This window comes from Lactuca virosa, chromosome 2, assembly GCF_052849685.1.
Source record: "Lactuca virosa cultivar CGN04683 chromosome 2, Lactuca_virosa_CGN04683_v6, whole genome shotgun sequence".
Classification (NCBI taxonomy): domain Eukaryota; kingdom Viridiplantae; phylum Streptophyta; class Magnoliopsida; order Asterales; family Asteraceae; genus Lactuca; species Lactuca virosa.
Window position 1 is genome coordinate 283,216,200 of NC_136427.1, and position 25,902 is coordinate 283,242,101.

Sequence of the window (25,902 nt, forward strand, 5' to 3'; positions counted from 1 at the left end):
ATAGTCAGCCAATTGGATTGGGCACAGAAACAAGAATATGTCAACACGATAGGTTACAAACCTCAAGTCGCGTGCTAGTGTTTAACAATAGGTTTATTCTTGATTAGTTCTTGAAACTTGTCAAGATCTTTAAGACTCCCACTGACCTCTTGACATATATGATTCACTTTGTCAATGAACATTACTTGACAAACAAATATTCAAGAGTTAGTGCGGATTCTAATCAATACAAACACTTCACACAATTAGCCTTAGTTGGTCTTTGTTTTATCCAAAACATCACAACTTATCAATTTCCAATGTACAAGAGTAGAAAAACATTTTACTCTACATTTGATGAGTGTTTTAAACCTTCCTTAAGATTATGTCACTCAAGGTTACAATCTTGGAGTATTACTCTAAGACTTGTTCTGGGAACGAAGTATGACTCATCTTCTTGATTTAACCATTTCAACAATTCATGATTCCTCTTCTTAGCCATAAGAATGCACTAAGATGTCCTTATAGGATCATTTGTGATATGGTTTTTCATAAACATTAATATGATCATAAAACATGATACTAAAGTACTCTCCCATCTTTTCAGATTGGAGAAACTTTTATCTTTCTGTCTAATTTGATTCTTCTCATTCGTTCTGCCATACTTTGAACCTTTTCCAATGTTTCAGAATTATACTTAAACTTGTAAGCATAACCATGTTTACTAAACTTTAGTAAATCATGACGAATAGTCTTATCGATCTTTGTGGTGGATCTTGACCAGTGCACACCCAGTGTACCCGATCCCCTAGTCCTTCACTTGACTCACATATTCATGTGAACAAGGAATTAGTCTTATTTTACCAAAGATGAAAATTCTCATTCATCATACAGTACAACTTGCATGATTCCAAGTTTCTGTCCAATTGAAACTTGGGTGATGAGAATCTTTCCTTATTTGGAAAAATATGACACTACCACAAACGAAAGAATCAAATCCATATTGCCAAGAATAGAAACATACAAACATCAATTTTTCATAAATGTCATTATAAGGAGATATAAGATAAGATAAAATAAACAAACATGGGAGAGTACAAGTTTATGATCTACTTCCAAGACATTTTCTTATTAATTATTGTTACTATTATATATCAACTGTAGGTAACCATCCATAACAACATTTAACATTTTGAAATAATTCTATGTATAATGTTGGTGAGAAAGTAAATGTGAATATAAATATATCATATGGCATACAAGTTTATGATCTACTTCCAATTTTAGTATTACAAGTCCATTATGTAATGAGGCTAAAGACACAAGAAAAATTAGAAAATTATATTTTGATAACATAAGATCTAATTATATGTCCACCACATCAAATGATATTTCTTTTTCTATCACACATTTTATTTGACTTTTTTCCCATATTTTTTATGTTACACATGGATGTTAAGTTTATTGATTAATTACTTATGTGTAGACCTTTAGCGGCATAACCAATGCATATTTGTAACTATTATTATTATTGCATACATAGTAGTTTTCATGATATGATCATCATTGCTTTGAATCTTTTTCCAATTTTAATTTGATAAATCCATTATATATAATTTCCAATGATATCACTATGCATATTTTATCTTTTTTTTCCTTTATATATATACACATTACGTTACAAATATTTATACGTATAGTATAACTTACATCGTTTATATTTTTCTCAGTACTTTCCAATTTCAATAGCAACAGTCAACCACCGTCATCAAGCAAGTGTACATATGTTGTCGGTGACAATCCAAATATCAACCCAAATATACCTTGTGGATATCAACATATACGTTTCCAATCTACTGCCGAATTTAATGTGAAAGGTCCACTATAACCCCACTTTTTCTTAATTGTCATTCAAAGAAGTATTTGGAAAGTTTGATTCATAACAACTATTTATAATGTGTCAATAGTTTTTATTTTATTAGTATAGATTCAATGACCTACTTATTCATCATTTTGTTTGTATTTATTTCGAAAGTTTACTTTAAAAATGTTTAATGTTTACACTTTAATTTTCAGCATCATTATTTAAACTTTGTCAATAACTTTTTTTATTAGTATAGATTGAATTGCTCACTTATTCATTTTATAATTTGCGTTTATGTAAAAGTATTTATTTTAAAATATGTTTAATGTTTACACATTGATATTAAACTTTTATCTTTATTAAACACGTGTAGTACACAGGTCTCACACCGCTACACGGGTCTCACACCCAGTATCATTATTACATAAAAAACCTTATGCCTTAAAAATAATCCGCGCTTTTCACGCTTGATTATTTCTTGGCACGTTTGTTTAGCGCTACTCCTTTAACATCAGCACGTCAACTTCATGCAAAGGCTTTCTCCCCCTACTCTACTGCCATCTCCACCACTTAGCTTCTTCCACAAGCTTAGTTATAAGGTTGGGGATTCATCCTTGTTACTGGTTCCACCTATAACACATTTGTATCCCACTACCAATATACATCGTTTCCTTTCCCATCGATACTACTGATGTTTCCAAGAACTATGAAATTTCCTTCCAGACAATGATCTCTTTCCCATTTTCCAAAGCTCTGAGATGTCTCTCTCCTTCTACTCTGACCGTTTATCATGACTATTTCAAAATCTGATTTTGAAGATCGAATTTGTTTCCATGATTTTAATGGGAAAAAATTGAAGAAGACAACGCCATAATTCCCCTTTTTGAAACAAATATTAATGTTGATTCCCCTTGTTCGTTAAGTGTGGTGCATCTAAAAAATAACCAAACCACGAAGCTTCAAGGGTTGGTCGATATGCTTGATCGAATAGCCTCGTCAACAATACGGTGGACTTCAATTGATGCGATAAGGTGTTAGAAGCACCCTGACGGGCAAGGTATGCCAATGGTTGGAAGGCTACTTAACATCATTGTCTCAGCCTCAGGGAAAGTTTACTCTTAATGTACATTAAGACACCTTCTTGTTTGTTATATATGTGAATATGAGGCATTAAGATACCTTCTTGTTTATTATATATTTATGCTATTAAATAAATATTTTATTAATTTCAAGAACTTTAATCAAAAAACTTTTCTGGTGATCGAATTCTTGGAAATATAGTTCATAAATATCACTCCTTTACAATCCTCTTTACTTTTACTATCATATTCAAGTTTATAGTCTAAAAGGATAGTTCAATTGTAAGGATATTCATTGAAATGTAATTTTTTTTTAAACATGAAGTGTCTTATATTTGAACTTACATCATTAAAAAAAATGTTTTTAGCACATTTATGTTTTCTTGATAGTATTTTAATCATGTTTTCACAACATTAAAATTCCATTTTCATAACAATTTAAGTCTTTTTATTGCATTTTAAACCTTGTTTGATAGCATTAAAATTCCAGTTTTCAAAGCTTTTTAAACCTATTATGACAATGTTAAAATTGTAGTTTTTCACAGCATATTAAAGCGTTTTTTGACATCATTCTAAAGCAGTTTTTGACAGCTTTGTAATCATGTTTGACAACATTTTAAGCCAATTTTTGGCAACATGTTAAGTAGTTTTTTATGTTAACAACTTTAAACCAGTTTTTGACAGCATTTTATCAGTTTTTACAACATCTTAAACCGGTTTTCATAGCATTTTAAACATTCACAACAAAGAAGCATATAATCATTTGTTTCTCAAGTTATTACTTTCTAACACTAATTTATAATTTAAATTAAATTTCTACAGATGAAGTGTAACATCCCAAATTTCAGAAATATGATGTAAGGGCTTAAAGTGTACATTGAAGAAGCTACTCGACGAGTAGGTGCGAGTACTCGTCGAGTCGGATCGGGTTTTGGTCGCGAATTAAGTGACCAACTCGCCGAGTCTGAAGCTGGACTCGACGAGTTGGTGTTGGGAAGAGAAAACCCTAATCTCAGGGCTTGCACCCTATTTAAAGGACCTTAAGTCCTCACCTCAGCCTCTTTGTCACCCCTTGAGAGTCAGAAAACCCTACAAATCGTATGTGAGCCTATGGAGTGAACTTGGAAGCTTTGGAAGGAGATACTAGCAAAGAAGGCTTGTAAATCAAAGTGTATAGCATCAACGGATTTGCGTAGATCCAGAATCTACTTCAGCTTGGGCACATTTTAGAGGTAACAAGCTGTTACCTTGACTCTATTGCATTTATATCTATTCTAGAATGATATTTGGGGCCATTTTGACATGGTAAGGATCTAATTCGGGTTAGGGGTCTAGATCTGAGGTTGCTACTTCAGATCTAGACTTGTCTTGGTCCAGAACCTCACAAAGTATCAGCCCTTGGCTTGTTGGTGAAGCATCATTGTCTTAAACCTTAGCCCTAGAGTGATTTGGGCTTATAACACCTTGTATCCACATAAAGTTTGCAACTTTACGTGAGAGTCATGACCTAGAAGTGTGGATCTACAGTTTGGAGCCCCTGCATGACTCGAAAAGTCTCTGCATGAATAAAGGACTGAAGAGACTCGGCGAGTCTGTTCTTGGACTCGGCGAGTCTATTGAAGATAGGCATGAACTCGACGAGTTGGAGGAACAACTCGGCGAGTCTGTTGAAGATTGTCGTGGACTCGGCGAGTCTGTTCTTGGACTCGGCGAGTCAGAATGCAAAACCCCAACCTCTTCTGGTTAAGACTCAGATCAGTGAGTTGAGTGGTGACTCAGTGAGTTGGTCATGATAGGACTCAGAGATCGTTAAACTCGACGAGTCGAGTTGTGATATAAGAGTTTTCTGAAGTTGGGAACTCGACGAGTCGACAGGTTGACTCGGCGAGTAGAGTCAATCAGGAAGGTTGACTTTGGCTAGGACTTTGACTTTGACCTGTTTGACCTTCAGGGGTATTATAGTATTTTGGATATTTATGTCATGGTTCATTGATGGCATCAGGTGTTGGAGTTTGGAGCAGTGCTTCAGGCCAGTGTTCTCGTGTTTCGGTTCGGCAGTTGCAAGGTGAGTTATCCTCACTATATCAACAGGGTCTACGGCACCAAGGCCGACCCTTTATCGGATTTGTATTCGGGTAATCGCATGATATACTTATGGGTTTGTTAGATCTGTGTCCTGGTAGTTAGGACGGTGTTGTGTTAGTGACCGGTTAGGTCGGTATCCTGGTTAGGATGTTGCTATGCTATTATGATTATGTTAGATCGGTATCCTGGTATATAGGATGATGTTATGCTAGTGACCGGTTAGGTCAGTACCTTGTTTAGGATGTTGCTATGCTATTATGATCTGTTAGATTGGTATCCTGGTATATAGGATGATGCTATGTTAGTGAACTGGTTAGGTCGGTATCCTGGTTATAGGATGTTGCTATGATTGATGATCTGTTAGATCGGTATGACTGTTATATATATGCCAGTATATGTTATTTATGTGCACATGGTTATTGTTGATGGGTGGGTTGAGGCGGGGTCCTGCTTCGTGCGGTTGAGGCCAACATACCCGACGAGCGGTCCGGATAGACTGTGAACCTGCATGACGGTCCAGTCATACCGAAGGCTCGAGATAGATCCAGGTAGACTGTAGGCCTTGCAAGGCGGTCCAGTCAAGTTGTGGGTTCAGTATGCATGTTGTTCTGTAATCGTTGATATGATATGATTATGGTTATATGAGGTTGGTATTTTGGGGGCAACTCACTAAGCTTTCGGGCTTACAGTTTCAGTTTATGGTTTCAGGTTCAGCGCATGGCCGCGGGGAGGCGAAGGCGTGACCGTACACTTCCTCGATTGATGATTATGATTTCTGGGAACTCTGATGTATAAACTATTTTGAAAACAACATGTAATAACTGAATGGTTTCAAATGATTTAAAAAGTTTTAAATTGGCTCGAATTTTATGGGTGTGACAAGTTGGTATCAGAGCCTTGGTTTGAGTGAATTGGAGGAACATTCGTGTGAATCCAGTCTCAAACCAAGGAAATGATTTTTAAATGATTTTTAAAATGGTTTTCAAAATAAGTAAAGGAGGATGTAAAGTGTACGATCAGCCGGAGCCAGTAAGTAGACCCCAAAATACTATACAGTTATTTGATATTGTGATATGTTAGAACAACATGCTAGTACTAGGCTAGGGATCTTTAGGAATTGCATGATAGAATTGCATGATTACATGATGCCTGCTAGCCTAGGGTTTCCCTTATGTGAAATTGACATCATTATTGTAGTTGTCTTGTGTATGCATCACAGCTGTATATAATTAAGATCTTATAGCCTGAGAATGTTTGATCTGGCCTTATGTTCTGTTCTTATTGATTAGCGTATAGGGTAGGATTGGATATTCGAATTGTTTAGACACACATGTGAGCTATCTAAGGAAAGGTGTATGAGCTTAAAAAGCTTAGATAAAGGCTTATAAAAGCATTAGGTATTAGAAATATGAACTTAAGGAATTCAATAAGCATTGTTTTCTAGAAGTTCAAGTGTTTTCTGAATACATGTCAAAGCTGGTGGGAGCATAAGTGTTATGCTTGTATGGAAATAATCATTGTGTTAGTGGGAGCATGATTATTATTTCAAGTATTGCAAGTTATCAATATTAATTATAGAAAACAAAGATTAACTTTGCAAAGTTGTAGGGGTTGAAAAGTTGTTTTGCTATAATTAAGGGAGAGAATATTATACTTCGTTTCAAAATCTAAAAGCTTAGATCAAGAAATGTTAATAAAATTTAGTCAAGGATACATAGCACGTTCTCAAAATTCGATTATGATTACGGCATCCCTCTTCATAGTTCGAATTTTGAGAACATGGCTAACAAAATATTATGGCAAAAGACTGATAAAGTATCATGTCTTTATGTGAGACATTATGCATCGTGTCCAATACGCTTCGGGTATAGGATCGATTGCATATGTTGTAATATTTGACCATTCTAAAATTTTCCAAATGCCTAGGGCATTAAGAGGGAAAAAGGGACTAGAATCGTTTTTGACTAAATTAATTAAACAACTATCAAAGGACGATCTGAGGTTCACTGAGGATTTGTCGCTTGTGAGTAGTTGGAAGTATAGTACTGGACGGACTATATTGACATTATTATGAATAGATAAGATTCTATTAAGAATGAGTTGTCATATGGCAAATATGGAAATGTTTCCATTAATGGGAGTTGGATATTAAGAAATATGTCTAGATTAGAAACTTTTATGCGAGAAGGATGTTCAAAGGAATGTACTTTGAATGTGAGACTTCACGTCTATGGAATTGTCTTGTAACAATTTCCGATAGAATACCTTTTAATTTCATTAGCCGGGTCTTGGTGACTTTTGTGCTATGACATTACGAAAGAATCATTGCATAATATGTTAGAATCTGACATATTCTAAAAGTGGCAAGAATTTGGTATTCTTATACTAATAATAAGGATTGGGGATTGTGAAATGAGTTTTATTGAAAAAGTTTTTCAATTGATCTATTTCACAAAGTATAGACCATAGGAAACCAAAGTGTGCATGCTTGGAGCATGGGACAATTGTGGTTATAATTCGAGTAATAAGTTGATTTTCTGAAACAAAAAGCAATGAATAATGAGTAATCAATATGGTGTTTAAATAAAAGTGTTTTTATTTACGCTCAAAAGTTTTGGGGCCATATAGGATTAATATTATTATTGCGTTTCACTTTGCATGTTTTGACTTCCAGAATAATTGGGTTATTCGAACCTCCACAGTCGGTCATACGTTGGAAGTAGGTATGAAGGAAGACTGCCATGAATCTGTCTGCAGATTGTCTAAAGTGTTTAGACATAGCACAAGTTTGCTGTAGAGTTCATGAGTGCTTTGGTAAGATTAAAGTATTGGATTAAACACACGCTCACTTGAATCACTTCATGGATTTATCACGGGTGATTAGTGAGACGATAACATTGTATATTCTTGAAACTGAGACGTGTGAGTTGTTATTTGCTGGTCGGTTGCACATTGATGATAAGTAAACGCACCAGTAACTTGGTGTTATAAAACTTATTGTTGTGTGTGATTCGATTAGTAGGTGCAAGCAAGCATTTGAGTCAAAGTTTATCCATTCCTTTTACCCAAAGTGGGATAAAAGCGATATTTGTGGGCCCCTCGATGATTTAGTGATGACACCTAAGCGCTTGGCCAAGCCGGAACTAAGTTGATGTGTTCAATTGTAGTCTGTTGTCAGTCGTCATGAATCAGAAGTCGGGAAACAATACATAGACAGAGAGAATGATTTAAATCTATGTCTCGTGTCTATACGATATCTTGAGAATGGAGGAATATACAATCCCTTATCTAAAGGACAAGTTACTGATCAGAGTTGACAACGGCTTTTGAAAACTACGATTGCTGATCAGGTTTTGAAGTCATACGCAGCATAGTTATTAGACTTATCTAAGTGGGAGACTGTTGGATTAGTGTCTAAGTCCATAACTATTTTGGTATGTACTTGACCCGATTGTGAGCATGGTCCTTTTGGGTTGCCTTCACACAGGTGACTAGACAGGATGACAGTTGAGGAGAGAGGTTGATTAGGGCATAAATATGATTTATTTATTATATTATATGATTAATATAATAATTTGGAATCATATTATTAATTAGTATTTAATCAAAAATTAATTAGGAATTAATTTCGGGATTAAAGGAATTAATTAAAAGTACAGGGGCTGTTTTGTAATTATTTGATAGTTGAGACTTTGGGCTATTGGATCACCTTTATTAAGGTTTGAACGAAAATCCTAGAAGGATCTAGGAATTTTCGTCCAATGGCTTAAGGAAAGGAGTCCATGGACTTGCTTAGGCCCTAAGCTAAGGGATTAGGGTTTCCACCTTGAAACCCTAGCTAGCCTCAAGTATAAATAACACCCTAAGGCACTAGAATTCGACCACTCCTTGGGAAAAACCTACTAGGGACGAATTTTGGAGCTTAGTACTTTTCCTCCTCTCTCTCATATTCTTTCTCTCACCCAAAGTGTGTTTGTGAGCCATTAGAGGTACTACACTTGTGGTACTTGCTTTCAAGAGCTAAGGAAACTCAAGGAATTTGTTATTATTACTATATAACAACAAAAAGGTATGTATTCTATTCTCCTATGTGAATTTCGAAATTACTAGGAGCATGCTAGGTTTCCTTATGTGTTCATAATGTTGTATAACTAATAGTGATAACATAGATCCAACTCTAGGGTTGCATGCACACATAGGATTGTTTGTATAAACCCATCAATTGATTGGCGGAGGAAAGCGACAAGGGAAGTGGTTCGTGGCTGGGGTATTATTTGCTGAATTTATCTCTTGGTCTCCAGGACATGAGGGTGGGGCCATTCAAGCATTAGTGACTGTCGGTTGCACTGGGATGCAGTAAGTGTCCATCTGGTTATTAAAAGTGTATGACAAATTGGGAAAGAGTTGGTCGTCATCGGATCAATTGTGGGAAAGTGAGAAGGGTTGGGAATTTCCCCAATGTCCATGTATTGTGAAGACTTAGTCAAATCTAAGTGGGGGAGAATCGTCCCGGGATACAGAAGCAAGAGCGGTGTTGAAAATAGGATAAGTCTCGCATCGTTGGCAGGAAGGAAGATAAACCAAGTGGCTGTTTGGTTGGAGGATTGTGTGAGTTGGGAGTCCGGTAAAACTCCCCAGCATGTGTATCACGTCTTCTCGGTGATAGATAACAGAATTCGTGGAAATCAGGTTGGAGTTTTGATCATGGTTTGAGTTCAGTTCGAGTATTTGGTCGAGGGTGTACTCGACTCTGAGGGTTTTTGGATTTATAGATTGAGGGTTTTGTTAGCTGTCAGGGCTCGACAATACACTCAGCACAGGAGTGTGGGTTATTTACCGTGTGTAGTAGACACGCGGGTCGGGGAACAGACCACGGATTTCCGAGAGGGTGGACAATCGACATGAGGCCTAGGGTTGGGCTAGGGATATAGTCCACAGAGTAGATCAGAAGTTCGAAGCCCCAAGTGGGTGAGAACAGGATGCATGAGAGAGAGCATCAAGAGGGGTGGTCCAGGGAGATGCTCAACAGTTCAGAGCGGTCCAGACACGCTGCAGGCCCAGAGAGGCGGTCCAGACATGCTGAAGGTTCTGATAGTGGTCCAGATAGACTGAAGGCCTGGTAGGGCGGTCCAGTCATGCTGAAGACTCTGTATATGTTAGTAGATCTATGTCCGGGTATTGAGTAGGCTGCTATGCTATAGCAATCAATGGGTTTGTTCCAAATTTTGAACCTGCAGTTGGAGTAGGCCGAGGACTCCGGTGTGTTTTGGTTGATCGGAAGTGTTATTAGTGGTCGGACGGAGTTTAAAGGATCTTGGTGATCTCATCAGTTCGGAGTGTCTCCGAGGTTTCATCATCTTGGATCGGGTGATACTCCAGTTGGAGACGGAGAGTGGATCTGAATGGGTATTCGTCAGTTTTGGGAAGATTTGGAATTAGAATATCCTGTCATTCCGGTTCTGGGAACCGGGTTAGATCTTTCTCATGAATGTCTATGGCATTTGGATAGGGTTGAGGCGGTCCTGCTCTACGCAGTAGGCCAAGATACCCGGTGTGGGCCGACTGTAAGTCGTAGGCACGGAGGCTCGAAGGGAGCAGTAGGGTTGAGGCAGTAGGTCAGCAAACCCTGACAGTTTTCGACTCGATAGTTGGATTGATTAGGCATGTTGGTATGCTAACCCGAAGGAAGCGGTATGGGTTAGGTATGAGGGTCGTGCTGGTTGGCCGGTAGTGGTAGGTGTGTTGTTGCTGATTTGAGCCATTGTGACTCGTGTGTGGTAGTAATTTTCGCATCGTATGTTGTGCATTGATGAAAGGAGCGCCGTTTAGGCCCTTCAAGTGGCGGAGGAAAGTGGATATCTGTAGGGTCGAAGTGTTGGGAAACGAAAGTGACGACAGTAGTGTCGATCGGTCATCGGGAGCATTCCAGTCATGAGCTGAGGGCCGGGGAGGGCATACCAGACTCGTGAGGTGGGCTCAGAAGCAATCCAGACTTATGTTGAGGATCACGTAAGGGTATTCCAGTCATAGGTCGTGGGCGTAGAGATCGTGATAGTTATATTCCCTGCTGTAGCAAGTTTGAGGTAAGCGTATTGTTGAGATTTGGGTAAGTTGTACTCGGTTGTGTCGAGTCAGAGTAGATAGAGGGAGCTGCAAGGTTGGGATCCTTGGGCTTCAAGTATGGTTGTAGGCATGGGTTATGTGAGTAGTGGTATTCCAGCCTAGGGTATTCCATCATGAGGATGACCGAACCCTATGATTGATTGGACCCGGTGCATTTGGTATTCCAACCCGAGGGTTGATTGGGCCAAACATGCGTGGGAATGAGTGGGTATTCCACCCTGGGGATGACTGGACCCGTTATAGGTGTGTCTGGTATTCCAGCCCGAGGCTGATTGGGTCAGGTGCGAGTGGTTATGAGATATAGTTGGTTAATTCATGGGAATGTCTAGAAGCTGAAGGATGCATTTGTTGGATTAATGTCTAAGTCCATAACTATAATTGGTAAGACTTGACCCGACCCGGCATGGTCCATTTGGGTTGCATGGCATCATGCATTTGGATAGACTATAATGAGAGAAATAACACTTAAGGTTGGTTAATATATTATAAGTTCTAATATATTAATAAGGTTATTTAATTAGTATTGATCAAGAATTAATTTGGAATTAATTAAGTGATCAAAAGGAGACTAATTAAATATATGGGTTGATTGTGTAAATCATTCATTCTTATATATGTGGGCTTGTGATCCAAGATTCCTTATGTTGGACTAAGTCCATGGGGTGACCCATGGATACTCCATGGAGGTTAAAATCCATGGAGCATAAGGAATGGGTAAAGTTATGAGTTACATGGTGTAACCCTAATAGCCACCATATAAAAGAATCCCATGGCTCAAGAAATCGTGCACTAATGTGTGAATATGAGGGCTAGACGATTTCAAGGAGTGTTCCATTTCTCTCAAGTCATTCCATGTGCATTTGGTGTTGTATGAACCATTTGAGGTGTCACACTTGGGGCACTAGGCACTCAAGCTTCATGGAGACAAGCTACATCAAACAAAGGAATGTATTTTATCCATTTGATTACCCAAGTATCAAGTATTGTATGCTAGATAGGGTAATACCTTGAAAGTTCATAATTGCATGTATAATAGAGAAAACATAGATCCAAGGTATTTAGGGTTGCATGTACACTTAGGAGTGTTAGAATGCTCAAAACCCATCAGTGGTATCAGAGCCAAGGCTTGTTTTCTTGTTATACTTGCAAAATTAGCTGAAAAATATTCGACTGTTTTGGCTAGAAATGGACTAGGAACATTACCCTTAGATGTTTTTGGACTTATAAACTTGTTTTTGATGTGGTAATGTTCATGCTAATCCAATTTCAAAGATAATTGTCAATAGATTCATGTTTTGTATTAGTTTAAAAGTTATGCTAATTACTTGAAAAAAAAATTTGATGTGAATTATCTTTGTTCATATGAGTTTATTAGATTAATAGAAAAGTTAATTGATTATGTGTTTTCAATCCATTTTAATCTAAGAGTTGATTCTAAAGTGTGTGTTTGTAACTTGTCCTCAAGTTATATGAAAAATCACATTTAAGTTTCATAAAACTCATAAAAAGTTGGCAATGGTTACAAAAATGAAGAGTCTTGTCCTCATTAAATGGTTTTATGACTCCATAACTTGTCCTCAAGTTATGGAGGTTCAAGAGTCACTTCATTAAATGATAAAATGTGTAACCTTAATTAGTTCCATAAGTTACAAAAATAAAGAAAAGTTACATTCTTTTATTAGTTTAAAGTCTTCCATAACTTGTCCTCAAGTTATGGAACTTGAAGAGTTTTTTTTTAATTAAAACTACTTTAAACACACAAGTTATGGAATTAATTAGTTTTGAATATTTTCAAAACTTGCCCTCAAGTTTTGGAATTTGTAAAGTTTTCCCCATGAATACTTTAATTCCAAGTTAGTCCTTAGAATTTTAAAAGTTAAAATTCAACCCTTATACTTTATAGTATTATAAGTTAATAATAAATATATGTATAAGAGCAAGTCAGTCTTACCGTTAGTAGGCCTCATTCACGAAGCCGGTCTATAAGGGGGGTATAAGGTTACTGCCTATAAAATGACAGTTTAATGGGTGTCCACTCTCACCCACCGCTTCCTTGACTGGTGGAGGGTCGTTAGCCGAACGGGTAGGACAAGGACTATAATTCTCCCTTCATTAAAAGTATTAATGATAAATACTAAGTAACTAAACACTTATAAATTCCCAATCTTAGTTACTTAGGAAAATGTGAATAAGGTGCTAATCCATGAAATTACACTTTGCACTTTGTTTAAACCGTTAGTGGAGCGTGTGTGGTTAACCGGCACACTAACCTGGATTTAACAAAGTAGGCAAAGGGTAACTTAATATTTATCATAGTATCGGTGGAGCTCGTGTGGTTAACCTGCACATCGATTGAGGGGTAAATATTAAGGGTACCAAGTATATTTGCATGGTTACTTCACACCTTGTTTTGTGATCCTCGGCATCCCAGTCACAAAACCTGAAGGGCACACTCGAGATTGAAACATGCCATTGAAAAGTTCAATGAATCTCAAAAGATCTCAGAGTTTCAAATCCAATTAAAAACCTAATTACATTATTTTGTTTTTCATGGTGGAAATTGGTAAATCGTCATTTACCTACCTTCAACTATTTTATAACTCGGATTACGGCATCCCTCTTCCAGTTATAAATAGGTTGTTGGATCCTAGCCTTAATATTTCATATTGGGTGTTATATTAAGGACTTTAGATCAACTATCTTGAATATCTCCCAAAAGATGTCTAGTTCAGACATCTATGATCTTCCCAAATCTCTTGGAACTTTACTTCCTCCACCTCCTCCAATTATTCTCCCTAACCCACAAGTTCAAGGTCATTCAAGCCCTAATGGCAAGCAAGGTCTATGTGTGATCACATCTTAGAGATGAAGTCACATATTGACAAGCTGGGAGAGTTGGGTGTCAAAGTCTTGAGAAAGTTGGATGTTCAATCACTTTCTAAGTCACATAGTGAGTTCCTTTGGGACTACTATGAAACAGACTATGACATGAACCTTAATGATCATATCTATTTGCTTGGTGCTGCTGAATCAGTAATGATTTGGAACGATAGTAAAGCAAATTTGATTAGAAGATCAACTTCCCAAAAACTTTATGGACAGTGACAATGGTGACACTGGAAATCCAGAAAAAACATTCTCTTCCCAATGGAAAGGGATTGGCCATAGTCAACCCGGTTGACCAAATGGTAAAGAGAAAGGCTAAGTCTGAGATAGTCCCATTACCAAAGGGTCCATATGTTTATTTTGCCGAAGGAAGGGGCGTTGATTGCAAAGCTGCCAAATTTACCTAAGGATGTTAAAGTCAATAAGTTTGACTCTACATCAGGTAGAGCCCATTATCTAACTCTGTTAAGTTCTATTCTGAGATCCTCATTACATGATGTGACTGGGTCACATGTTGATGTTTTAAGAATCAAAGAATAGAGAGAAATCTTAAAGGAAGTATATGCTGATTCTGATCGCGAAGGTGGATTTCGATCGCATCAGAATTTTGAGCAGTTGCTTAAGAAGTTATGATATATTGCTAAGGAATAGATAACAACAATTTTCCATGTGGATTGTAAGGATAAGTTTTTCCGCAAAGTTTTAAAATAAAAGAAAATTGTTTAATTTTATTTATTTGAAGTATCCTTATAATGGCATTTGTGGAAAATTGTTGCTTATATGATTCCACTGACAGCAATATTGGAAAATGGATTTTATTCTTTCATTTGTGGTAGTGTCTAAATTTACCAAATCAGGAAAGTTCCTCATCACCCAAGTTTCAATTGGACCGAAACTTGGAATCATGCAAGTTGAATAGTATGATGAATGAGAACTTTCAAGCATTGGAAAATCAAGACTAATTACTTGTTCACATGGATGTGTGAGTCAAGTGAAGGACTAAAGGGATCGAGTACACATTCTTGTGCACTGGTCATGTCCACCACAAAGCTCGTTAAGACTATTTGATTTACTAAAGTTTAGTAAATATGGTTATACTTACAAGTTTAAGTATAATTCTGAAACATTGGAAAAGTCTCAATGTATGGCAAAACGAATGGGAAGAATCAAATTAGGCAGAAAGATAAAAGTTTCTCAAATCTAAAAAGATGGGAGAGTACTTTAGTATCATGTTTGTGATCATCTTAATGATTTAGAAATCATATCACAATTAGTCCTCTAAAGGTCATCTTAGTGCATTCTTATGACTAAGAAGAGGAGTCATGAATTGTTGAAATGGTTAGATCAGGAAGATGAGTCATACTTCGTTCCAAAACAATTCTTAGAGTCATACTCCAAGATTGTAACTTGAGTGACATATCTTAAAGAAAGGTTTAAAACACTTTTCAAATGTAAGAGTAAAAGTGTCCTACTCTTGTACATTTGAAATTGGTAAGTTGTGATGTTTTGGATAAAGCAAAGACCAACTAAGGCCAATTGTGTGAAGTGTTTGTCTTGATAAAGAATACGCACTATCTCTTGAATATTTGGCAAGATAGTCTTATATGTCAAGAGGATAGTGGGAGTCTTAAAGATCCTAAAAAGAATTTCAAGAACTAATCAAGAATAAAACCTGAGGTTCTTCACTAGCACACGACTTGACGTTTATAACCTATCGTGTTGACATATTCTGTGCCCATTCCAGTTAAAGTTGGCTTTGCATAGGAGTTCTGAAAGTTCTCAATTGGTTGCATAACAACTTGGAAGCAATGACAGGCCCTGTACTGCCAGGTGGCAAGAAGTTAAGATTGCATAAGTTCAGTCCATATGAGTTTGGATTTGTCATTATCCTTGTCTTGTGACTATGGTTTTGACGATTCGCATGGATAAGAACACATACACCATAAAATCTAAGGGTCATAAGGTTTCTCTCCGATTCATGACAATGATGGTGAGGAAACACTTCCACCAAGTAGATTTGAAGCAGATGACAAAAGGTCTAAACAATTGAGACTATGATTACGGCATCCTTTTTCATAGTTCTGAAATTGTTTAGACACACATGCATGCTATCTAAGGAAAGGTGTATGATTTTGATAAAGTTTTATCAAAGCATCTCGTATCAGAAATCTGAACTTTGGTAAGGAAGTCAATAAAGTATTGATTTCTAGAAGTCCAGCTGATTTCTGAGTACATGTCAAAGCTAGTGGGAGCATGATAATTATTGTTAGTGTTGCAAGTTAGCAATGTTAATTATAGAAAACAAAAGTTTCAATTCGTGAGGCTGCAGGGATTGAAAAAGTTGTTTTGCTATAATTAAGGGAGAGGATATACTTCATTTCAGTTCTAAAGGCTTAGATTGAGACCTTAATCATCTTTAGTCAAGAATATATATATGAATTTCATGTTGGATTGGTTCAACTTAAGGAAGTTCTATATATTGCGTTCTCAAAATTCGATTATGATTACGGCATCCCTCTTCATAGTCAAATTTTGAAAACATGGCAAATAAAAATATTGTAGCAAAAGATTGGTCTAGAATCATGTCTTTATGTGAGAAATCATGAATCGTGTCGCATTTGCTTTGGGTACAGGATCGATTGCATGTGCTATAATATTTGTCCTTTCTAAAAAATTTCGAATGCCTGGGGCATTAAGAAGGGAAAAGGTCTAGAATTGGATATGACTAAAAGGATTAAGCAATTGTCGAGGACAATCTAAGGTTTACCAAAGATTGGTTGCTCAAGGACAGTTGGAAGTATATTGTTAATATTGGAAGGATCATATTGACATATTCTGAAAAGAGGCATCTCTCGTTCAGAAGTGATAGTCAAAATGAGAATATGGAGTTATCTCCATAGGTGGAAGTTATATGTGTAAGATTAGAAGACTTAATGCAAGAAGGATATTCAAAGCAATGTGCTTTGAGACTTCGTCTCCATGGAATTGATCTCCACTGGAATAACCTGTAATGACTGATGACAAGTCTTTGTGACTTTGTACATATTCATTACAAGAGGGTCTGTGCACATAAGTTTAAAATCTAAACAGATTTTGGTAAATGTTAGGAATTTGGAATTCTTACATTTTTCGATAAGGATTTGGGAGTGTGAAATTAGAATCATTGAAAGTACGTTCAATCGATCTATTTCACAAAGTAAGGATCATAGACAAACATAGAGTACATACTTGATGTATTGCAAAGCTATTGTTTAGAAAAACATAGTGTACATGCTTGGAGCATGGGACAACTAGTGTTTTCTAAATTCAAGTATAAAGTTGATAAAACCGAAACAATGAATAATGAGTAATCAGTATGGTGATAAATAAAAAGTGTTTTATTTATATTCATAGTTTGATACCATATTAGATTCATTTATTTTTGTGTTTCATTTTGCATGTTTTGACTTCCAGAATAAACTAGGTTATTCTTCCTGAATGACTAAGTTATTCAAACCATCCACAGTCGGTCATATGTTGGAAGTAGATATGAATCAAGACTGTCATGGGTTGGCTTGTAGAGGTCCAAGTTGGTGGACAAAGTGGTGCTACAACACTCATGAGTGCTCATAAGTTCTGAGTATTGGATTCAACCCGCGCTCATTTGAATCACTTCATGGATTTTATCACGAGTGATCATGAGACGATAATATCGTATATTCTTCAAACCTAGAGATATGAGTTGTTACTATGAGTTGATAGTACATTGATTGCACGAAAACGCATTGGTAACTCGATGTTATAAAACGTGCATTTGTGTATGATTCAACAAGTAGTAGAACAAGCCATATGAGTCGAAGTTTATCCATTCCTTTTACCTTCGGGATAAAAGCGATATCTGTGGGCCCCTCGATGATTTAGCGATGACACATGTGAGTGCTTGGCCAAGCCAGGACTGATTTAATTTATTCAATCAGTCAGTCATCATAAATCGAAAATCGGGAAACAACAAATGGACAGAGAGAATGATTATAATCCATGTCTCAGTCCATATGATATCTAGAATGGAGGAATATATGATCCCTTATCCAATGGACAAGTCATTGACAAAGGTCAGAGTTCATCGACAAGGTCAGAGTTCGACAGAAGCTTTTGAGAGCTACGATTGCAGATCGGTTCCTGAAGTCATACGCAATAATAGTTTTAGACTTATCCAAGTGTAAGACTGTTGGATTAATGTCTAAGTCCATAACTATAATTGGTAAGACTTGACCCGACCCGGCATGGTCCATTTGGGTTGCATGGCATCATGCATTTGGATAGACTATAATGAGAGAAATAACACTTAAGGTTGGTTAATATATTATAAGTTCTAATATATTAATAAGGTTATTTAATTAGTATTGATCAAGAATTAATTTGGAAGTAATTAAGTGATCAAAAGGAGACTAATTAAATATATGGGTTGATTGTGTAAATCATTCATTCTTATATATGTGGGCTTGTGATCCAAGATTCCTTATGTTGGACTAAGTCCATGGGGTGACCCATGGATACTCCATGGAGGTTAAAATCCATGGAGCATAAGGAATGGGTAAAGTTATGAGTTACATGGTGTAACCCTAATAGCCACCATATAAAAGAATCCCATGGCTCAAGAAATCATGCACTAATGTGTGAATATGAGGGCTAGACGATTTCAAGGAGTGTTCCATTTCTCTCAAGTCATTCCATGTGCATTTGGTGTAGTGTGAACCATTTGAGGTGTCACACTTGGGGCACTAGGCACTCAAGCTTCATGGAGACAAGCTACATCAAACAAAGGTATGTATTCTATCCATTTGATTACCCAAGTATCAAGTATTGTATGCTAGATAGGGTACTACCTTGAAAGTTCATAATTGCATGTATAATAGAGAAAACATAGATCCAAGGTATTTAGGGTTGCATGTACACTTAGGAGTGTTAGAATGCTCAAAACCCATCAGCAGTATCCTGTCAGCACGAGAGAGAATTGATTCAAGAAGAGGATGGATTGGGTCCCAACATTGCGAGTTACTCGGGCTATCTCTAGTTTGGAAAGGGAAGGGTAGTTTGACACTGTGGGAGGACCCAGTGGGTCATGGTGGTACCTAGTAGTTGCAAGTCACGGAAGTGTGTTCTTGACAGGAAGGAATAGTATCATCGGGTGGTACTTGGCTATTATGTGTTGTCCGCAAAAAGAAAAGGCCGATGGTCGGCTTGGAGTGTTGGCAAGGGTGCCTCACGAGTAGGAGATATGTTAAAGGGGGTGTAGTGGTCGGGTCTGGGAGGACCTGAGTTAATTGGGAAATCGGAGTATGCAGTGCGAGTAAGTTGTTCGGTAGCGTATACTGCAGTAGGCTTCGAGGACGAAGCCTAATGTAAGTAGGGGAGAGTTGTAACATCCCAAATTTCAGAAATATGATGTAAGGGCTTAAAGTGTACATTGAAGAAGCTACTCGAAATGTAGGTGCGAGTACTCGTCGAGTCGGATCGGGTTTTGGTCGCAAATTAAGTGACCAACTCGCCGAGTCTGAAGCTGGACTCGACGAGTTGGTGCTGGGAAGAGAAAACCCTAATCTCAGGGCTTGCACCCTATTTAAAGGACCTTAAGTCCTCACCTCAGCCTCTTTGTCACCCCTTAAGAGTCAGAAAACCCTAGAATCGTGTGTGAGCCTATGGAGTGGACTTGGAAGCTTTGGAAGGAGATTCTAGCATAGAAGGCTTGTAAATCAAAGTGTAGAGCATCAACGGATTTGCGTAGATCCAGAATCTACTTCAGCTTGGGCACATTTTAGAGGTAACAAGCTGTTACCTTGACTTTATTGCATTTATATCTATTCTAGAATGATATTTGGGGCCATTTTGGCATGGTAAGGATCTAATTCGGGTTAGGGGTCTAGATCTGAGGTTGCTACTTCAGATCTAGACTTGTTTTGGTCCAGAACCTCACAAAGTATCAGCCCTTGGCTTGTTGGTGAAGCATCATTGTCTTAAACCTTAGCCCTAGAGTGATTTGGGCTTATAACACCTTGTATTCACGTAAAGTTTGCAACTTTACGTGAGAGTCATGACCTAGAAGTGTGGATCTACAGTTTGGAGCCCCTGCATGACTCGAAAAGTCTCTGCATGAATAAAGGACTGAAGAGACTCGGCGAGTCTGTTCTTGGACTCGACGAGTCTGTTGAAGATAGGTATGAACTCGACGAGTTGGAGGAACAACTCGGCGAGTCTGTTGAAGATTGTCGTGGACTCGGCGAGTCTGTTCTTGGACTCTGCGAGTCAGAACGCAAAACCCCAACCTCTTCTGGTTAAGACTCAGATCAGTGAGTTGAGTGGTGACTCAGTGAGTTGGTCATGATAGGACTCAGAGATCGTTAAACTCGACGAGTCATGGAGTGACTTGGCGCGTCGAGTTGTGATATAAGAGTTTTCTGAAGTTGGGAACTCGGCGAGTCGACGGGTTGACTCGGCGAGTAGAGTCAATCAGGAAGGTTGACTTTGGCTAGGACTTTGACTTTGACCTGTTTGACCTTCAGGGGTGTTATGGTATTTTGGATATTTATGTCATGGTTCATTGATGGCATCAGGTGTTGGAGTTTGGAGCAGTGCTTCGGGCCAGTGTTCTCGTGTTTCGGTTCGGCAGTTGCAAGGTGAGTTATCCTCATTATATCAACAGGGTCTACGGCACCAAGGCCGACCCTTTATCGAATTTGTATTCGGGTATTCGCATGATATACTTATGGGTTTGTTAGATCTGCGTCCTGGTAGTTAGGACGGTGTTGTGTTAGTGACCGGTTAGGTCGGTATCCTGGTTAGGATGTTGCTATGCTATTATGATTATGTTAGATCGGTATCCTGGTATATAGGATGATGTTATGCTAGTGACCGGTTAGGTCAGTACCTTGTTTAGGATGTTGCTATGCTATTATGATATGTTAGATTGGTATCCTGGTATATAGGATGATGCTATGTTAGTGAACTGGTTAGGTCGGTATCCTGGTTATAGGATGTTGCTATGATTGATGATCTGTTAGATCGGTATGACTGTTATATATATGCCAATATATGTTATTTATGTGCACATGGTTATTGTTGATGGGTGGGTTGAGGCGGGGTCCTGCTTCGTGCGGTTGAGGCCAACATACCCGACGAGCGGCCCGGATAGACTGTGAACCTGCATGACGGTCCAGTCATACCGAAGGCTCGAGATAGATCCAGGTAGACTGTAGGCCTTGCAAGGCGGTCCAGTCAAGCTGTGGGTTCAGTATGCATGTTGTTCTGTAATCGTTGATATGATATGATTATGGTTATATGAGGTTGGTATTTTGGGGGCAACTCACTAAACTTTCGGGCTTACAGTTTCAGTTTATTGTTTCAGGTTCAGCGGATGGCCGCGGGGAGGCGAAGGCGTGACCGACACTTCCTCGATTGATGATTATGATTTCTGGGAACTCTGATGTATAAATTATTTTGAAAACAACTTGTAATAACTGAATGGTTTCAAATGATTTAAAAAGTTTTAAATTGGCTCGAATTTTATAGGTGTGACATGAAGAAGGTGATGAAACTGAAGTTCAAACAAATACTTCTAATGAAGCTTAGCACACAAATTATGAGGATCGGCCATTGAGTGTTAACTTTAGATTAACCCACATTTATTATGAGATTTCTCTAAATTTTCGAAAAGAAGATTTGTGAGTTTGTGGCATTTATTTAATCTGAACAAATAAGAAAATTACAAGTGAAAAACAATAAATTCTAAAAAGCTGAGAAAATGTCGTGTCCAAATCTAGGAGAACATGACATGTGCCAGAAAATGACTTTGATTTGTTAGGATAAGATCATATCATATGGTATTAATGACGGTTACAAAAACTCAAAACAAACCTAAAAATTACAATCATTACATATCAGATTAAACGCACAGTACATTGATATTAACCGACTATGTTCATAAGCAAATACAAAGTACTTTGTCATAGGAATTCGATTTCTTACTATTAGGACATATTAAAATGAAGAAAAAAAATAATAATTAAGTACAATGTTATTTGTTATATGATTGGAGAGAAATAACTTAATGAAAGTTCGATGCTATTCCTTGATATGACTACAGATACAAAAACAAACAAAAATTATGATATTTGGGTTATGAATGCATGTACACACAAATTCACAAATATGGTCAAAATGACAATTTTAAGGGATAAATTATACATCATATTTTTGTTTCAATGGTCCAAATTTCGAACAATGAAAAAACCAGTATTAAATTAACCAAACTGGAAAAAATGGCAAAATTGTCATTGTATATAAAATAATAAAAAATTATAGTTTATCCAACGATACTTAAAATTTGTTACTAATTGTACAGTTTAAAAAATAAAAGAAAATTATAAACAATTAGAATGTCATTTGTTGTATGATTGTAGAAAAAAAAAATTAATGAAAGTTTTTTGCTATTCGTTGATATTACTATAGATACCAAAACAATAAATTGATCAAATATGACAAAAAAAGGCATAATAGTCATATTAACTAAAAAAACATTAAAATGTATGAAAAAACATGACACAATATCAGAAAATGTTTGTTGCAAACAGAGTATGAACAAACTAATTTTGATATTTCTCGTAGAACTTCGTTTTCCAAAACTATAGTATTCATTTTAAGCAGATTTCGTTGGAATACAGTTTGAACTTGGTGCAAGCGACTACTAGTTAATAAATAAAGGATGTTGTCTGGTCGTGTAGGAGTGACAAAGCCCCATGCCCGGATGGTTTCAATTTGCATTTATTAAAAGATATTGGTTTTTTCTTGAAAATAATATTTGAAAATAATATTACATAGGTTGTAAAAGAGATTAACTTGTACAACTAAACTAATATTCCCCCATGTTGCCGTCCTATTAGTCTTATTGGGGTGCAATATAAAATTATTGTAAAGGTTCTGGAAAACTGTCTAGCATAAGTAGTGGATAATATTGGCAACATTGAATAGTCTCTTTTTATAAAAGACAAACAAATTTTAGACAAGCCAACGAGATTGTTATTCCTTGAATTTACTGGTTGAAAAATCCAGTAAATGCCAATCTATGTTGGCCAAATGCCCTTTGGTATAAATTATGTATTGTTAGAAATTTAGGGTAATAGAATGTTTGGATCAATGAGAATTGTGAAACACTTTTAGATTAAAGCATTTCGAAGGTACACTCGATAATCTCTAATCGGATAAAACTCAATGTTCTTAAAAGAGAGAATGCAGAAGATGATATGATAATGTGTCTACCAAACTGATTTCGAAAATGATCATTTAACAGAAAACTAACTTCATGTCTTAAAACTACCATATGACAGTTACAGGAATATTGTAACTTCCTGTCCAAAACCTATCACATAAACTGTCATAAACAATCATAAACTAACTTAAAATCGGGTCTAGAACTTGGATCACAAAATCTAGTTTATTTTCCAAAATTCGGATTTCTGATGCATTTTTAACAAAACAACTTAACTAAAATTCCGGTCTAGAACTTGGATCATAAGTTAGCCAGAGGCTGCCGCCCCTTAGACCCCACTCCCAAGGGCGCTGCCCCCGGTTCCCCATCAATTCAGAGGCTTCGCCCATAAATAGCAGTATACTTTCAACTAAGACAAACTTAAACAAATGTGCACTTTGCACCACCCTTGTTTAATATTTATCAAAATAGCATTGATCAACAAATTAATCTCATTACACTTGAATAATATTAGTGATACAAAATCACCAACATATATACTATTTATTTATTTTAATTTTGGTCCAAATATGCTGATGTATATAGAAATAAATAATTAACTATAACTTGTGTCACCAATTTATAGATAAGTCGTTGAATTTTCCTTTTATAGAGACATTCTAAGGTTTTTTGAGTTTTTGAGTTGTCAAGTTGATAATAATGTAATATGTGAAGAGAACAAAAATAAGTTACAAAAAAGTCTCCCGTTATGGATGACCTAATGTAAATCAAATAACCTTTTGTTTAATTACAACTAAATTAAACATTCATACAAAATTAAATTTTATGTAAAAACCTAAAATTTAATAAAAAGTAAAAAATAATTAAGAGAGGTAATATATCAACATCAACAAATCTCACACGAAATCAATTCAACTTTGCTTATTCATCTATATGCTTTGATTAATCAAAATTTTTTATTTTTATTTGCATTCAATATTTCGATGGTGGCAGCCAGTGTTTAGTAGGCGGTGGTGGAGGAGGTGGTGGTGAACAATCAAGACAATTCACCGGACGAGAATAAAATGCCTTACACTCGGCCACCTGCCGCTGTGCGGGCCTCTCCGGGATACAATTTTGTCGATCATCCCTGTCGGCCAGCTTGAGACAACTCTTGGGCGCGCCGCAAAAATAGTTATCTGAGTACGTGAAATTCTCCAGTCTTGGCAACGAGCAAATACTAGACGGAATCTCGCCGGAGAACTTGTTGTGAGCCACATTTAACTGCTCCAGACTCTTCATTTCTCCTATACTTTCCGGCAACATCCCCACCAGTGAATTATAACTCACATCAAAAACCGTCAACTTCTTCAACGACCCAATATCCGGAGTTAAACACCCACTTAAACCCACGTTCATCAGAATAATCTCGTCCAAAGTTCCCCCCATATTCTTTATACTCGACGGCAAACTCCCTTTGATGTTGTTATTAGCAAAAACCACCACCGAAACAGGAGAATTCCCAAGGTTTTTAGGAAAACTCGTGTCAAATAAGTTGTTATTGATGAAAATGGCGTCGAGTTTAAGGTCATACAATTTGGAAGGAACGTCGCCTTTAAACTGGTTAAACCGAATGTCAAGAAATTTGAGAGAAGAAAGAGAAAGCACCACTGATGGGAAATTACCCGAAAAGCGATTGTTACTGATGTCAAGCTCGTAAAGAAGACCTAGTTTGTTAAAAGATTTTGGCACTGTTCCACAAAACTTGTTAGAATTGATGTGGAACAATGCGAGATCTGTCAGCAAACCTAGGTCTTCAGGGAGAGACCCAGAGATATTTGCATGGTTGAGGTCGATACCAGCGACCGTGGTCACATGTGGGTCGTCTAAAGAAGGCGCACAGAAGACCCCGGTATAGTTACACACATTATAGCCATACCAATTTGATGTGAAGCCTTGAGGGTCGGAGTTTATCGAATGTTTCCATGCTTGGAGGGCAAAATAGGCTTTTTGGAGCCTAGGATTTGGGGCAGATGTGGCTTGGTGAGAAAGGGTTGTGTAGAAAGAGAGAAGAATGAGAAGAACATATTTGACATGTGAGGGTAGTATGGTCATTTTTGGAAATAGATTTGGTGTGTTTAAAGAGAAATGAAAGCATGGGTGTTGTATTTAAATGGGATTTGGGATTGGGTCGATGGTGGTTGGGACATCGCTAGTGACATTCTTATACACAAGGATGCTTCACGAGTTTAGTTTAAAAGCCGTAGTTTATCTAATAAAATATTAATGTACAAGTGAATATGTCATGGTAATTCGGAAGAAAACGATAAACTTTATATTTATAGTGCATTTTATTATTTCCAAACATACAACATTAAAATAAAGAACTATGAAATGTCAAACGTATAAATTCTTGACCGATTAAACTTAAATCTAAACATATCTCGAGTGCACATATGATATTCCGATACTCTCATTTGAATACTAGTGTTATTCCTAATAAAGGATATTTTTGTCCATAAAATATATACTTGTTTTATTAACTTATTTATTTATTTTTGTTATTATACTTTATACAATCAAATAAACCTTAATTACTAGTGAAATTCAAAAATAATAGAAGATAAAGACGAGTACAAGATGTAAATGTTTTGACTTTTATTTGA

At 36.9% G+C, this 25,902-nt stretch overlaps 1 protein-coding gene across 1 annotated transcript; it reads right to left on the minus strand.

Moving 5' to 3' along the window:
- Window positions 1-24,117: 24,117 nt before the first annotated feature.
- Window positions 24,118-25,442, minus strand: LOC145161260 (Leucine-rich repeat (LRR) family protein). The gene has a single exon (XM_079080759.1). It carries the CDS (start codon window positions 25,349-25,351, stop codon window positions 24,230-24,232), a length of 1,122 nt encoding a protein of 373 aa, XP_078936885.1. The 5' UTR covers window positions 25,352-25,442; the 3' UTR covers window positions 24,118-24,229.
- Window positions 25,443-25,902: the final 460 nt, after the last annotated feature.